This window comes from Rissa tridactyla, chromosome 16 (genome assembly GCF_028500815.1).
Source record: "Rissa tridactyla isolate bRisTri1 chromosome 16, bRisTri1.patW.cur.20221130, whole genome shotgun sequence".
Lineage (NCBI taxonomy): Eukaryota > Metazoa > Chordata > Aves > Charadriiformes > Laridae > Rissa > Rissa tridactyla.
The window spans coordinates 4,455,649-4,469,617 of NC_071481.1; the positions used below are offsets into that span (position 1 = coordinate 4,455,649).

A 13,969-nucleotide genomic window follows, 5' to 3' on the forward strand; every position below is an offset into this window, starting at 1 on the left:
TTCAAGCACTAAACCTCCCCCCCACCCACCCCAAAAGAAAAAAAGAAGAATTCCCCCTTTTTGTGGGGACAACGTGACGGCGGTGGCAAGAGGTTGCATGGTTTGAACCAGTCCCATTGACTGTCACCTTCGATAGCCCTGACAGGGCAGATGCTCCTGCTGGGCACGCGCAGTGGCGGGCCATCGCTGTCGCTACGGCAACACTGGGATTGGGGACGAGAAAGGGGGCTTGACTAGCAGTCGAAAGCTGCCACATTGCCTCAGCATTAACAGAGTCTTTAATAAACGCTTAAGAGGCAGCCCCGCAAATTAGTTATGACAGTTTGTGCAGAGAATCAGGTCTCCCCCACGCTCCTTCCGCCCTTCTCCTTTAAAGGGCCCATAGCCTGGACAACTTTGACATAATTTTGCAATAATTATCACTTGAAGAATTTCCACGCTGGAGTGGACGTCAGAACCCATCATGTCAGCTTGGCAATAAACGCTGACCAGCAATCCCAGCACTTCCCTCCCCCCACAGTTTTTCTTTGCTTTTTCCATTTATGCACTGGTGCTAGTGATTTAACTTACTTATTTGCCATTGTAACCTCATTTTAGATCTACATTTTTCATTTAATTTTTGCATTTCATTTCGGTGTCTTTCTCAATCAGGGAATGGACAACCAGCAGCTCCCGGACGGTTCAATCCAGTTCAGGTGAAGCAGGAACCTGCAGAGGCCATGGGATCATCATCTGCCACCAGTCAGGACTCCTTGCAGGAGCACAGCTTGGACCTGAGCGTCAAGGATCACGGGTGAGAGAAGTGCGCAGGGAGGCACATGTAGTTCTTTCCAGCATCCAGCTCTGAGAAGTTTCCATACCTGTAATAGGAGAGGACACAACATGCTGATGAAAGGCAATGTCACAGTGTCTGAGTTGGGCACCCCAAACTGTAGGCTGAGGTACTACTACTCCCCCTCTACTCCTCCTCAAGCGTACATTCTCCAGATGTTTTTTGGGCTCACAAGCACCTACTGACTCTTTGACAAGAGCCTCAGCTCTTGTGCTCCCTGCTGAAAAACTAGCCACTGGCAAAGCTCCTTCTTCACATCAATATTCCTGGTGGTACCAAGGGCGGATCGAAGGCTGCTCCAATGCCACACTTCAGCACACTTTTAGCAGGAGCATTTGCACTGATGTAATAGGGCACTGAGTCAGGTCTGAGAGAGGCACCTTCCAGAGAAATTGGACGCACAAAACAATTGGGTGTTGGGCTAACTCTGGTCTGGGTCTGGCATGTGCTAATTTACAGTTATGGTGACAAAGCTTTGCATGTGCACAGATGTGAATGCATCTGTCTCGCAGCGTGTGGCCCACTTGTCCAGCATCTCCACTGAGAATAGGAGAGCTTGGGGATTGTCCTGTGGGGAGAAACCCCAGGGGAACTGGTACCGGGGATAAGTGAGCCTGCCCCACTTTGACCTTTGTGTACATTCTTGCCCATACTTTATTTAAACAAGCCTCAGTTTGGGACCCCAGCACTTGTAGTCAACTAGAACTATTACTCATGCATGTGAAATACTAAGGTTGCCTTTCAGCGTGCATAACTGTGGCCATAAGGATTGTGTCCCTGGCAGTGTGAGTTTGCCATCAGCATCAGCCCTGCTTTTGTGGCATATTTTTGAAAGTTCTAACGGGATGGAGTAAACCATGGGGTGGGTTTAGTCAGCTAATAAAAACGCGTGATGGTGTGGATGCTGGAGGAAGAGGTCTGGATTGTTTAATAGCTGAAAGAACTAAATTCTGCAAACTTGGGGCCCTCTTTCTCTCCATCTTGGCTATCACAAATTAGAGTTTGGCTTGCCCAAGGGAGGGTGGGCATCATTCTCTTCCTCTGGATGCAGCAGGTGAGGAGTGAGGCAGCTTGAAGGGAGAAGGATTAATCTCAGTGCTCACAGTCCCTGTGCACATCTTAACTAAACCCTGTTGGTTTGTGTGTTCCAGTAATGAATCAAATGGCCACACAGTCTCGGCAAATTCATCTCTTTTATCCTCGCTTATGAATAAGGTAAGAGCCATCCATCAAACGCCTTTCATTCCCCCCACCAAGAGAAATTAAAGCTGCGATGGCGGGGAGGGGGGGGAAGAGATGCGTTTGTTTTTTAATGTTTTGCCTCTAATAAGATGAGTTTGTACCATTTAAATTTTGAGACCATTTTTCATCGGGTATAATTTCAGAGCCACTGCTTACGAATTAATTTAATGAACTGGCTGAAGAAATATATTGCAGCCTCTGACACCTTTTTTTTTTTTTCATCCTTTCTAGACAGAGGAGGGCTCCGAAAGATTTTTTGGTTTTTTTTCCCTTCATTTTTATTTCCAGAACCTGGCAACTTCTCTCTCGCTCTCTTTTTATAGTTACTCATTTTGTTTATTTACTTAAAAACATTTTCTTTCATTGGGGGAGGGGGAGGAGAATAATTTGTTTTTATGGAAGAGAAGATGAAAAAAATTAGAAGTTTTGAGCCAAAATCATCAATTTCTGTCTTTCTGGTGTGAGTAATGGTGTCCAACAGAGCCCCCTTTACCGTGTTCTAGAATATTTATTTTAGATAATGCACGATTTCTTTTTCCTTACTTTTTCCTTAAATTATACATCATCTCAAATATATATTTCCCTTTCACATGATAAATTCTACTGTACCAAGATTAATTTTGCTGTTGTATACAACTGCAGTAGAGATCAGGGCAGCCTTTGAGCCATGCTTTAATATTCTACTGTGTGATAGGTTTTACAGGCATAACTATTGCCATCCCCTTGGCTCTGGGCGTTATGTGCATCAAGGCCATAGAACCCTCAAGAAAGGCCAAAGTGACTTCGCCTAGTAATCTCTCGCCTCCTTTCTCTGTTATTTCATCACTCTTTTTTCCCTGTGTTGTTAAATTTCTGCGTTTATCCTTATGCCACTTTTCTCCTCCATTGGCTCTCTGTTACACTGGGCTTTAGATGTTTCCTTTTAAACTTAATTTCTTATTCATTCCTGCATATTGTCCCTTTAGTCATTCCAAATAAGCATCTCTTTCTCTAGTGAGTAAATCTATTTAGTAAGTCTGCTGTCTGGGGTCCTGAGTCATTCTGAAGGCCCCCGCTCAGGGAAATTCTGTTTCAATAGATACTTCCCTTGAAAATCTCCAAGAGAACATGAGATTTAAGCATATGCTTAGAAATAAGCATTTGTTTGTGTGCAGCCTTGCATAAGATTCTTTATGTTGTGCAAAATAAGTGTACACATTTTGTACCTGTAGCACGGGTGCAAACTGTGAATTCTTCAGGTTTGTTCCTTTTTTTAAAGAACGAATGGGATTAACTGATGACAAACCAGCAAAGAATAGAGCCCGCCGATTTGAATGAGCCTGTTCCAAGACTGAGGATTGCAGAATCAAGCTCAGTGCGCTCAGGAACACATCACGCTTGCTTCTTCCCCTTGCTGCAAACGATTTCTGTTTGTGGAGGAATCCTTCATTATTAGCCTGGGAAAAAGAACCCTTTACAGAAACCGAACGCCCAACAAACACTGATGGAAAAAAGACGACCTGAATTTCTGACTCCAGCCATAAAGAGCTGGAGGCTCCACACAGCAGCAGGGGCTTTACCTTCAGGGGCATTAAGAGAGGCTCAAATAGCCGGGGTTCCTGTAGCAGATTGCAGCTTATTTAGGGGGGGCTGTCAGGCTTAATTAACTGATATTTATAAAGGGCTTCAAGATCCTCAAGTGGGTGGAGTTTATAATGCAAGTATTGGGCCCAATCCTGCATCTTATTCATGCTGTGAATTTCACTGTTTTTACTGGAGGTAACTGAGAGCACCACAAAGCAAGAAAGGGTCAGGGAAATTTTGCATTTATTCTGAAAGAACTTTTTCTCTCTAAGCACTCTTGAGTAACTTATTTTTTTCTGTCCTGCACATCATACACTTGGGCCTCTAAACCTTCTTTGTGTAGAATCTATTTGAAGCCTTTCACACAAGGCAAATTGTGAGTCCAAGTCCTGCTTTGTGGAGGATATGTCCATGTAGCACAGAAAGTGACAGAATTTCTTTACTGAAGTTAGTAAGAATCTTCCATGAACTTAAGTGGAGCCAGATTTTTTCCCCTGTTGAATCAGATTTCCCCCCTCACACACCCACCCAATAGTCACTTTAAAGAAGGAGACATCCCTGTGGCTGGGATAAGATGATTTTAAATAAACTGCAGCTTACCAGTTCTATCACTGGCTCTGTAGCGAGACCAGCATTTTGTAGGAGTTATAAAGGGTTATTCATGTTTAAGCCTGCACACCTTTTCCATACTCCAGGTATGTCGCTCTTCACCTCAGTTTCCCCATGTATAAAATAGACACAATGCTTCATTACTTTATATGAGCGCCATGAATATTAGATGGGCACCCGAGCACTTTGGGATAGTTGGGTGGAGGATGCAGAAGAGTGAGGTGTTATTAAGTTGTGCTGGTGTGGTTGAGGCAGCCTGTGCAGACTTCTTGTCTTCTCTCTTAATCTTCGAAGATGCAGCTTTCCGGGGGACAGTCCTGAGGGTGTCCAGACTGGCAGTGTCCACAGCTGTGTGCTGGGCTTGATGCAGTGTCTATGTTCTTGTTCCAGATGTCCAAGACCAGCGCCAGCCTTGGCAACCTGCTGAACATTAAGACAGAAGGAGACGGCAGCCAGGCCGGGTCTGGAGAGCCAACACAGTACTTGGGCAAGGCAGTGAAGGCACTCGTCCAGGAGAAGCTCTCTGAGCCATGGAAGATGTACCTGCGCCGGTAAGGAGAGCATGGAACTGGGAATAGAGGAAAGCAAAAGTTATTTCCTTTGCAGAGTGTCTGGCTCATTAGTTCATACTTGAATGCAGAGGTCTGTGATGTGCTGATCACCTTCTGGAGTGCTCGGTTCCAGATGCCTGCAATAGCTGTTGATGTCCATTAAGAAATACCTGTCCATATAGAATTATTTTGCAAAGGGATCTTGAGAGCCAGCTACAAGCACAGATCTGCACATGGTATTGTTAGCCTGGACTTCATCTTAGGCTCCTCTTTATGGCCCCAGTCTGCAAACGCAGGGGACCCACGGCAGCTTGCTCTTAGCACTGGTCTTCTGTGGGACCATTTTTAGCTACTACCCACAGATCACAGAAGCCTTAAAATGCTTACTGTGGCATTTGCTCTTGTCATAGGAGCAGGCCACCAAAAAGAATCAGGAGTATAAGGGGTACGGGAACTGGGATTCTGCTGGTTTTACTGTAGACAAGGAGGCTCGAAAGGAAAGTGGAATGGATACAAAACTCACCCACACACAGACACGTGCACATACATGCCCAGACAGACACACGCTTTGCGCATTCACAGATACACCCAGGCAGACACATACGGGTTTGTGCTCCGACACAGATCGTTGCCTACAAATGCCTGTGGACACTTCGTAAATCACAGACTTCAGTGGTGAAGATTAGGAAGTCTTCTAGTCCATCTGCCCCTGGCCAGTGTGACATCCTTCCCTGCAGTCTATTTGCATTTTGTCCAGCCTAGTTTTAATTAGCCAAACAGCGTGGCTATTTTCTTGTCTCTGGGAGCATTATTCTACCACCTAACATGTTTCACTGTCACGATTTTTTTCATGGTATACTGCCTGAATTTCCCTTTTTGTAATTTTGTTGCAGTTCTCCTGGTTGAACCACCACAGATAATTCCTCTCTTGTAGTTGGAGTTCACCCCCTTCAGATAGTCACAGACTTTTAGCATACCATTTAACCAAGCTTATTTACTTCCTTTAATCTGACTTTGTAAATTAGTCCCCTCAGCCGGCTGATCGTGTTGTTGCAGTTGTCGTTCTTGCTTTTCCCTGAATGGGTGCAGAATTGGGCTGCCGTTCCTGTATCACCACTCCAGACATAAGGAGCTTCCTGCCCCTGTACACGCAGCTCACAATTGTGCTACCTTGTTTGCATCTATACTGCATAATGCACATGGATCATGTTTGCCATCCGCTGTTACACAGGATTGCTTTTAACGCTGCTCTCACAAGTTCCCCTATGTATAAAAACACCCCCCACATCCAGATGTATTAGCTGTGTATTTCCAAATAGCGACTCTCGTATTCTGAACCTGCTCCCTTCTCTTGCAAGGCCTCCCGGTGTTATTTTTCTCCTCCTGCACTGGTGTTGCCAACTCCTCCCAGTTTAGTATCTTCTGTGAATTTCATTAACACACTGTTTACTCCTTCTCCTACATTCCTAATGAAGATATTAAATAAGCTCAGACCTAACCAAAGTCATCCTTGCGGCATTCACAGGATACCTCCTCCCAGCTCAATATGTTGCTGTTTGTCATTAGCCTTTGTTTACGGTCCTTCAGCCAGTTTTCAATCCATGAGGTAGCATTCACATCCAGGCCAATTTGAATTAATTCTAAGCATATGCGAGACTGTATCAAAATGCTTTACTAAAATCCAAATATATTGCATCCCTTCATCCACTAATTTTGTAATTCTATCAAAAAAAGCAATTAAATTTGTCTGGCAAGATTTATTCTTTATAATCCTGATGCTGTTTATTGCTCATGGTTCCTTTATCCTCTAGATGTTTAATGATTTTCTCCTCCCTCTTAATATTTGTTCCATTACTTTACTGGAAGGAGAAGTTAAGACTAGAGGTATGATAATTGCCAAAGATCGCTTGTCTTTTTTTTCCCTGAAAGAATCAGTACCTAGATTTTTTTTTTTATTTTATTATTTTTATTTTTTGCCAATTTCCTGGTACCTCCCTCTTCTCTATGTCTTAAAAAATAGCAAACAGTAATGCAGTTTGTGAGTTGATTTCCATTGCACTTCAGGACATACATCATCCAGACTGGCTGATTTGTGTATATTTATATTTTCCAATCAGTCCCTTTATCTGCTCTTCTAGAAGGTCTTCATTTTATCCCTAATTGTCTGCTTTGTCTTTAGTTTTCCTATCCAAATCAAATTTTATAAGAGGGCAGCCATTTTTGACTCATCACCTCCCGTTTTTATTGGACCTCCTTTGTAAGTACAATACCTCTTGTCCCTGATAGAAGAGCCCCTTATCTTGCAGTAACTTGGTTTCTTACCTCTTACCGCACCATTCTTTCCTTCGTCCTCTCCCTGCAAGCCTTAACTGACTGCACGTATTCTGTATCCACGGACCTTCCTTCTTCAGTACAAGTTTTTTTTCCTTTACCCTTGAATTGCCAAGAGTTCCCTCCTGGGACCACACAGGCTGCTGTTTGTTTCTTGCTTTCCTGCTCATCAGAGCAACTGTAGTTTGTTGTATCTTAATTATGCAAGATTCCCCTGTTAAGTTTCAGATCCTTCCTGCCAGTGTTTTTCACTTGATTTCTCGATTCCCTGTGATTCTGGAGTTTCCAGAAATCACATGTATTTGTGCTACTCTTATTAAGTCCAGAGAATCTCAGCAGTGGATGAGCAGTGAAACCCTGCTTGGTTGGCTTTGCCCTCTTGACCATTTCCTCCGAGATGACAAGAGGCATCTCTTAGATGATGGCTTTTCCTCTGGTTTTTGTATTGCAGCATTGTTTCTTCTGTACTTCAGGGATTGTGCTTTTCAGTATGTATGCGTACTAGGCTGTAACTGCTATATAGGCGATACTTCGTCTCTCCCATCTATGGGATACCCTGTTGTTTCAAGGTGGGGAGCGGGCAGATTTTGGATCTAGATTCCCTTGAACCACTGTTGTTTCTTCCCTTATGCTACTCCCAGTAGATTGAAACAATAAAAAAACCCAGAAGACCTGTAATGTTTTAGCAGTGTCCTCTTGGTCTGTATTTCCCTTAATTTTCTAACCTTTGATCACTCCTCAGAGCCTTGGCTTTTGTACATAGTTGCTTAAGAGCACTAGTGATTTTCATCTTTTGTTTCAGAGTGGTTCTGTATTTTGCTCACACTAAAAGTGAATGGGAGTTTCTCCGTCAAGTTCAGTTGGAGAGAAATTGGATTTTTGTTCTGCATGTTCAGATCTATATAGCAGGCAATAATCAAGCAACAATGCCAGCAGTGCTGTTTGTGCAGCAGGGACAGTGACGTTAGAATAGTAGAACTGAAAACCAAAGAAAATATGTCTGTTCCCACGCTGCGTCTCTTCTGGGGCCTTCCATAAGATGCCTGTTTGTCTGCTTTGGCCAGGTTTGGTACCAAGGATTTCTGTGATGCACAGTGCGACTTTCTCCACAAGGTGCATTTCCACTGCGTGGTGGAGGAGTGCGGTGCCCTCTTCAGCACCCTGGATGGAGCCATCAAACACGCCAAGTGAGTCGGGGAGCGCGGGTCTGGGGGACCTCGGGAGCACGCCACAACATGCATGCTGCAGGACAGGAGAGACCTTACTGAGGAACTCTGTGCAAGAGCAGGAACATAGGCAGTCCTCTGCGCTCAGATAAAATTTTTGCAGAGCACTATGTACTCTTTAATTTTGTTTCACAATAAACACACTCAACTTGTGAAAAAGTTTCTCACAGTGTTGGCAAGGCTGAGAACTGGACATTTGTGTTTTTTCCATAGCCTACTTGACAGCCTGTATGTTCGAGGAGACCCATATTTCTCACAGCACACAAATACACTATACAAAGAAATAAGAAAATATGAGAGGGAGAAGATCCTGTTAAACCCAACCATTGTCACAGGACACAGACATTTTCTGGAGTAGACAGCTCCCCATCAGTGCAGTACAGAAAACATTTTATTGTTCTTTGTCTTGTCATGACAAATCTCTTGTAACAAGTTTTCCCTAGCCCTTAGTTTATATGGTTTTGTTTTAAAGAGGTTCACATCGTGTGGGTAAGGATCTTGAAATGAAGCAGTCAAACTGTCCGGCCCAACAGCCCCTCTTCTCACCTTGCCATGGTCTATATTGTAAACCCTTTGTCGTTTCACATAATTTTGGAAAGCAGCAGACAGCCCAGAGTTTGGTAGCCAGAACTGCAGGCTAGATAATATGGCCTATGTTACAGAGACTCTATAGCATGCTCAGAACTCTAGATGACTCTTGGGTGAAGAATGAATTTCCGATATGCTCCCACTGTTACAGTGAGGGAACTAGCAAAGAAGGGGTGGGATTCTTGCATCTCTCTGATTTCAACATGTTTTTGCACCTCTCTGTCTCCACCCCTCTTAATGAATTCCATTTTCTTCACAGACAGTCTAGGAGGCCCTTAAATCTTTCCACAAAGTTGACAGAGCCCCTTTTAGGATTTAACCTCAACTAATTTGTTTGCAGACTCCTGCCACATTCTTGTTTATGTTTAATCCAGTTATTGCAGTGGTCAAGAATTTATGTCTGAATTACATTGTCTTTTTGCAGTTTTCACTTCCGAACTGAGGGTGGAACTGTGAAAAGTAACTCTGAGTCTCCCTTCTCAACTGCTACTGAGAATAAGGCTTCACTGGCCCCTTCATCACCGTCTGCTACTTCTGTCACCATGGCAAGTGCTCCTGCCCTCGACGTGCCCACTCCAAGTCCAGCTACTGTGCCCTCTGCCCCCACACTGCTAGCTTGGAAGCAGCTGGCTTCAACCATACCCCAGATGCCTCAGATCCCAGCATCAGTGCCTAACCTGGCAACTTCACCCTTGGCAACAACTTCCCTGGAGAACGCCAAGCCTCAGGTCAAACCCGGATTTCTCCAGTTCCAGGAGAAGTAAGTTGTAGATGACGCTTGTCTCCTTATGTCCTCCCCAGCCTTGCAATCCCCTCTTTACTGCTCCTCAGAGCTGAAGTGTTGTATCTATATTCACCCACTGAGAGCCCTTCTATCTAGAAAGTACTCCAGGCTTTATCTCATGGAAAGTTTATTTCTATAAAGTCTAGAAAATAGCTTCAGTTTTCCTAGGAAAAAAAACAGGATTTTTGAGTACATTTAGGAGCACTTTTAAGTACAAGTTGAGAGGAGAAATAAACGTGCTGACATATCGCTGACGCCTTTTTTATACCTCATGAGAGGTGTACAGAAATACATGCGTGTTTGCGATATTTTTGACACTGAAGGCTACAGAGGAAGCATAGCATCTTAAAGTTTTCAGCATGACACCTGACAAGCCCACCTCCAGATCTTGCTGCAAGTCTGAGACTTACCATGAGTTTCTGGAGTTGAGCAAAAAATCAGTGGGCAGCTGAGTTGCTCAGTCATGCAAAGGTGAGGCGTTAACTGCAGCAAAGTACACAGAACTAACCAAGAGTAGGTGTTTACAGATTGCTGATCAGGAAGCTTGCTGGATTTCTCCTGGGTTTGTCCCCAGTGAGCTCTGTGGCCTTTTCCTAGGCATGCCATCAGTAACTCGGTGTAATACAGCTTCGTTACTTATTTCTTTTCAGTGAAGAAGGCTGGAGGGTCAGATGGTAGAGGGGACAAAAGTGCTTGGACTCTGCCTTACCAGGAATGGGTCTCTCAGCCGCTCAAGGAATAGGGAACAATTCTCTCTCACTTGAGATTTGTCAGAGTTTTGCTGTCCTGGCTGAACTTCTGTACAAGTGTAATGAGTCTCCTTAAATTCTGTGCCTCTGGTTTTGTAGTGTTAGTTTACAACGCAATTCACAAGGGACGTGTCTGGCAGAAGGTAACGTACCTTGCTGAACTTCTTTTAAAACGTTAAAGAAGTTTCACAGTGTTGCTGTGATGATGGTGTTATTTCTGTTACACAGAAAGAAAGAGGCACAGAAGTTATGTGGTTTACGGCAGGACACGGGAGGCCAGGATCAGGTCAGGCATTACACCTGAGTTATTCAGGCTGGTGGAGTATTAGTCTCTGGGTCCTATATTGACAGTCATTTGTCTGCTTTCAAAGAAGTGTAATAATTCTGTTTCACGTGTCTGAGTAGGTACCGTTGGGTACAGTGCTTGGGATCCAAGAGATCAATGTTCAGCTACCTCCGATCTGACCTCTGTTCATGCAGCCAGAAATCCATGGAATGGGTGAGGGGAGTAAGGTACCAAACCATTTAGCTGATTAAATAGGCCACTGCTGATTTTGTCTAATGAGGGGAAGCCCTGGCAGCTTGCAGTGTGCGCGCCTAAGAGTTTCATTCCGGTTACACAAAGTCAAGATGGGAGACACTGTGTGAATCCATTGAGATAAGTACAGGCAGAAAGGGAGAAACAGCATCCACCCAGATCTTGAGAGAGCTTTAAGTTGGAAGACTACAGACCCCAGCATGCATTGCTGTATTTTAATAATCTTAATCAAGAAAGCACACTAGCTTGGTGGAATCACAGTAGTGTTGCCAGCATCAGTTTTACGAAAGAGGAAGGTGGCTATGGGAAATACGTAGGCCATGTTTGGAACAGAGGCTTCAGATGGGCTCCCCTTGAATTAAATTTTGGCAAAGAAACAAATGTGTGAAATGAGTGAAGGTGATGATTGGGTTTTGGATGTATTCCAGCGATCCCTGCCTGGCAACGGACTGCAAGTACGCCAACAAATTCCACTTCCACTGTCTCTTTGGGAACTGCAAGTATGTGTGCAAAACTTCTGGCAAAGCAGAATCCCACTGCCTGGACCACATCAACCCCAACAATAATTTGGTGAATGTGCGAGACCAGTTTGCTTACTATTCACTGCAGTGTCTCTGTCCGAACCAGGTAAGAGCAATTCCAAAGCAGTGTTCCAGCCCGAGTGTGCGCGCGGGAGATGAAAAATAGGAAAGAGCAAGTCGATACCCAATAGGAAGTGAAGCCGAGTGTTTCGTTCCTGGTCTAACTGCAGAACCATGGAATGGTCTTCATTAGTGTCCTAGCAAAATGTTTTCTTTAATCAAATTGAAAATGTCACTGCTTTTATGTTTCTTTGACTTGGGTGAAGTGGACAAGGCAACTAGCGTGATCTAAGAGACACAAGATGAAATAAAATAAAAATCTATGATGAATACCAGGGAAAGCCATGAGTTAGTTTGGGATATTTCAACGTAGAATAGTGCAATACAGAATACCTGACAGCCATACAAAATCCACGACAGGGGACAAGTTTGCACTGCAGCTTGTGGAAGATAAAATGGATGCGATCTACACTATCAGCTCAGGCCTCTCTCTCGATTGTCTCAGAGGGACAGCATTAGCAGCAGGCAGATGAGAGCGCATTTGTTTTAGATATGCTTAAAGCGACCTCCCTGTTTGCTCCTCTCTAGCACTGTGAATTCAGGATGCGAGGGCATTACCACTGTCTTCGTCCTGGCTGCTACTTTGTGACTAACATCACCACCAAGCTGCCCTGGCACGTGAAAAAACACGAGAAGGCAGAGAGAAGGGCAGCCAATGGCTTCAAGTATTTTACCAAGCGAGAGGAGTGTGGCAGACTAGGTGAGTTTTCTTCTCTTTCCCCCATCACCTTTCTCATGTGGTCTGTCCCATGTCCAGGCGAAGAATGCCATGGGTTAGAGCCGCGAGTTATGCTTAAGATGTTTGGTCATTAAAGGACTAAACAAGAAATGGAACCAAACAGAAAGTAGTTGCTGATCTGCCTGAGTTGAAGCATGTTTTCACAAATAGACGCAAGTTAAATGGATAGAAACTGTAATATAGAGGATTTTATATATACATATTTATATATATATATATTTGTTTGGAGATATAGCTTCCCCTTTGTTTTTCCTTTTTATCTAATTGTCAAGGCCAGTTTCTTTGTTTGGTTTTTTTTGTACTTTTTTGGGCCTACTGCTTGTCTTGGGTGGAGTTCAAGGGTGCTGTAAGTGCACCTGGAGTGAAAAAAAGCATAGGGGAAGCGCCTGCTCTCATGAGCGTCTTGTGCAAAAGTCTTCCTGCGTCAAGGAAGTTGCTGCTTTGCCTGATTCCAGGCAGCTTCAAATGAAACTTTTTTTTTTAGCCATTGCCAGTGCAGCATAATGAAAGCCAAAGGACAAATAACCGGAGATAGCAGTATGGAGCATTCAGTAACCTACTCCCTTCTCCTCCAAAGCCATTCTCCACAGCACTTGTGAGCAGCAGGGAATACAGCGCTGTGTCTTTGTGCCAACCTCCCACCAGCGCCCGGCCTAAGGAAACACCTGAGATGGGGCACAGCCTCCGACTGGGGCTTGCCCACTGGCACAACTGTTAGCAGCACTGCTGTGCTTATTAAATCTAATGCCTCTAGTATAAAGCTGGTAAAACAGGCACAGAAAGAAGACTGCTTTCCCAGGGAGGTATCTAGAGCTGAGAGCCAGGGCTCTGAACTGGGGGGAATCCCTAAGGATCGCTCCAGCAGAGCTCTATCCTGAACTGCCTGGGATTCACTTAACCCTCATAGTTGTGTGTTGGCTTACCAGTATCCCAGACCCAGTCTTCCCTATTGCTTCTGGTGGGAATAAAGGCTGAAACAAAACAGGGTTCACAATAACACTCCCGGGTGCTGTTCTCTCCTATTGCAGGGAAACAGCCGCAATAACCAGAACCAAACTTATTTTCAGGTTTGAATACATGAAGAATTTGTACCCAAATGGTAGCTTGTTTGGGGTAACCAGGGTAATGAGTGTCAACACGCCACAGCCAGTACTTACCTAGGTCTCATTTACACATGTCAGTAGATTCAGCAGTTGCTGTTATTTACTCAGCGTTAGGTGTTTCAGGTGATAGCAGGGGCTAGACAAAGCAGGACAATGATATATGACACCCAGCCTACACGGATGCCCTGGCAACAGGCGAGCCTTCACCTGCCCTTTGCTGATACTGTTTCGGTCCCGCCAGCACTGTTTGTTCTCCATCCCAAAGAACAGCACAACGTGATGGGGAGGGCAAATGAGGTGGAGCTGTGGGGGAGTGCGATACCTAAACAAACATAAACTTGGCGTGCACATAAAACGCTATCTGTGAGCTAAAGATGGGCTGGGGTGATTCAGGAGCTGTTTGGCAGCGAGGCATCTACAGGCTGCGCGTGTGTCAGCAGTGTTTATTTTTGGGAGTGATGTGGTACATGCAT

General features: G+C 44.5%; 1 protein-coding gene across 12 annotated transcripts in view; it reads left to right on the top strand.

Moving 5' to 3' along the window:
• CASZ1 (castor zinc finger 1) overlaps nucleotides 1-13,969 on the top strand; it is a 243,292-nt gene that overhangs the window by 214,732 nt on the left and 14,591 nt on the right. For all 12 annotated transcript variants that reach the window (XM_054222318.1, XM_054222316.1, XM_054222314.1 and 9 more), the window contains 7 exons: nucleotides 652-793; nucleotides 1,984-2,047; nucleotides 4,637-4,797; nucleotides 8,193-8,315; nucleotides 9,367-9,702; nucleotides 11,442-11,640; nucleotides 12,183-12,354. In XM_054222318.1, coding sequence (XP_054078293.1) covers nucleotides 652-793; nucleotides 1,984-2,047; nucleotides 4,637-4,797; nucleotides 8,193-8,315; nucleotides 9,367-9,702; nucleotides 11,442-11,640; nucleotides 12,183-12,354 — 1,197 coding nt within the window. The remainder of the gene's footprint in view (nucleotides 1-651; nucleotides 794-1,983; nucleotides 2,048-4,636; nucleotides 4,798-8,192; nucleotides 8,316-9,366; nucleotides 9,703-11,441; nucleotides 11,641-12,182; nucleotides 12,355-13,969) is intronic.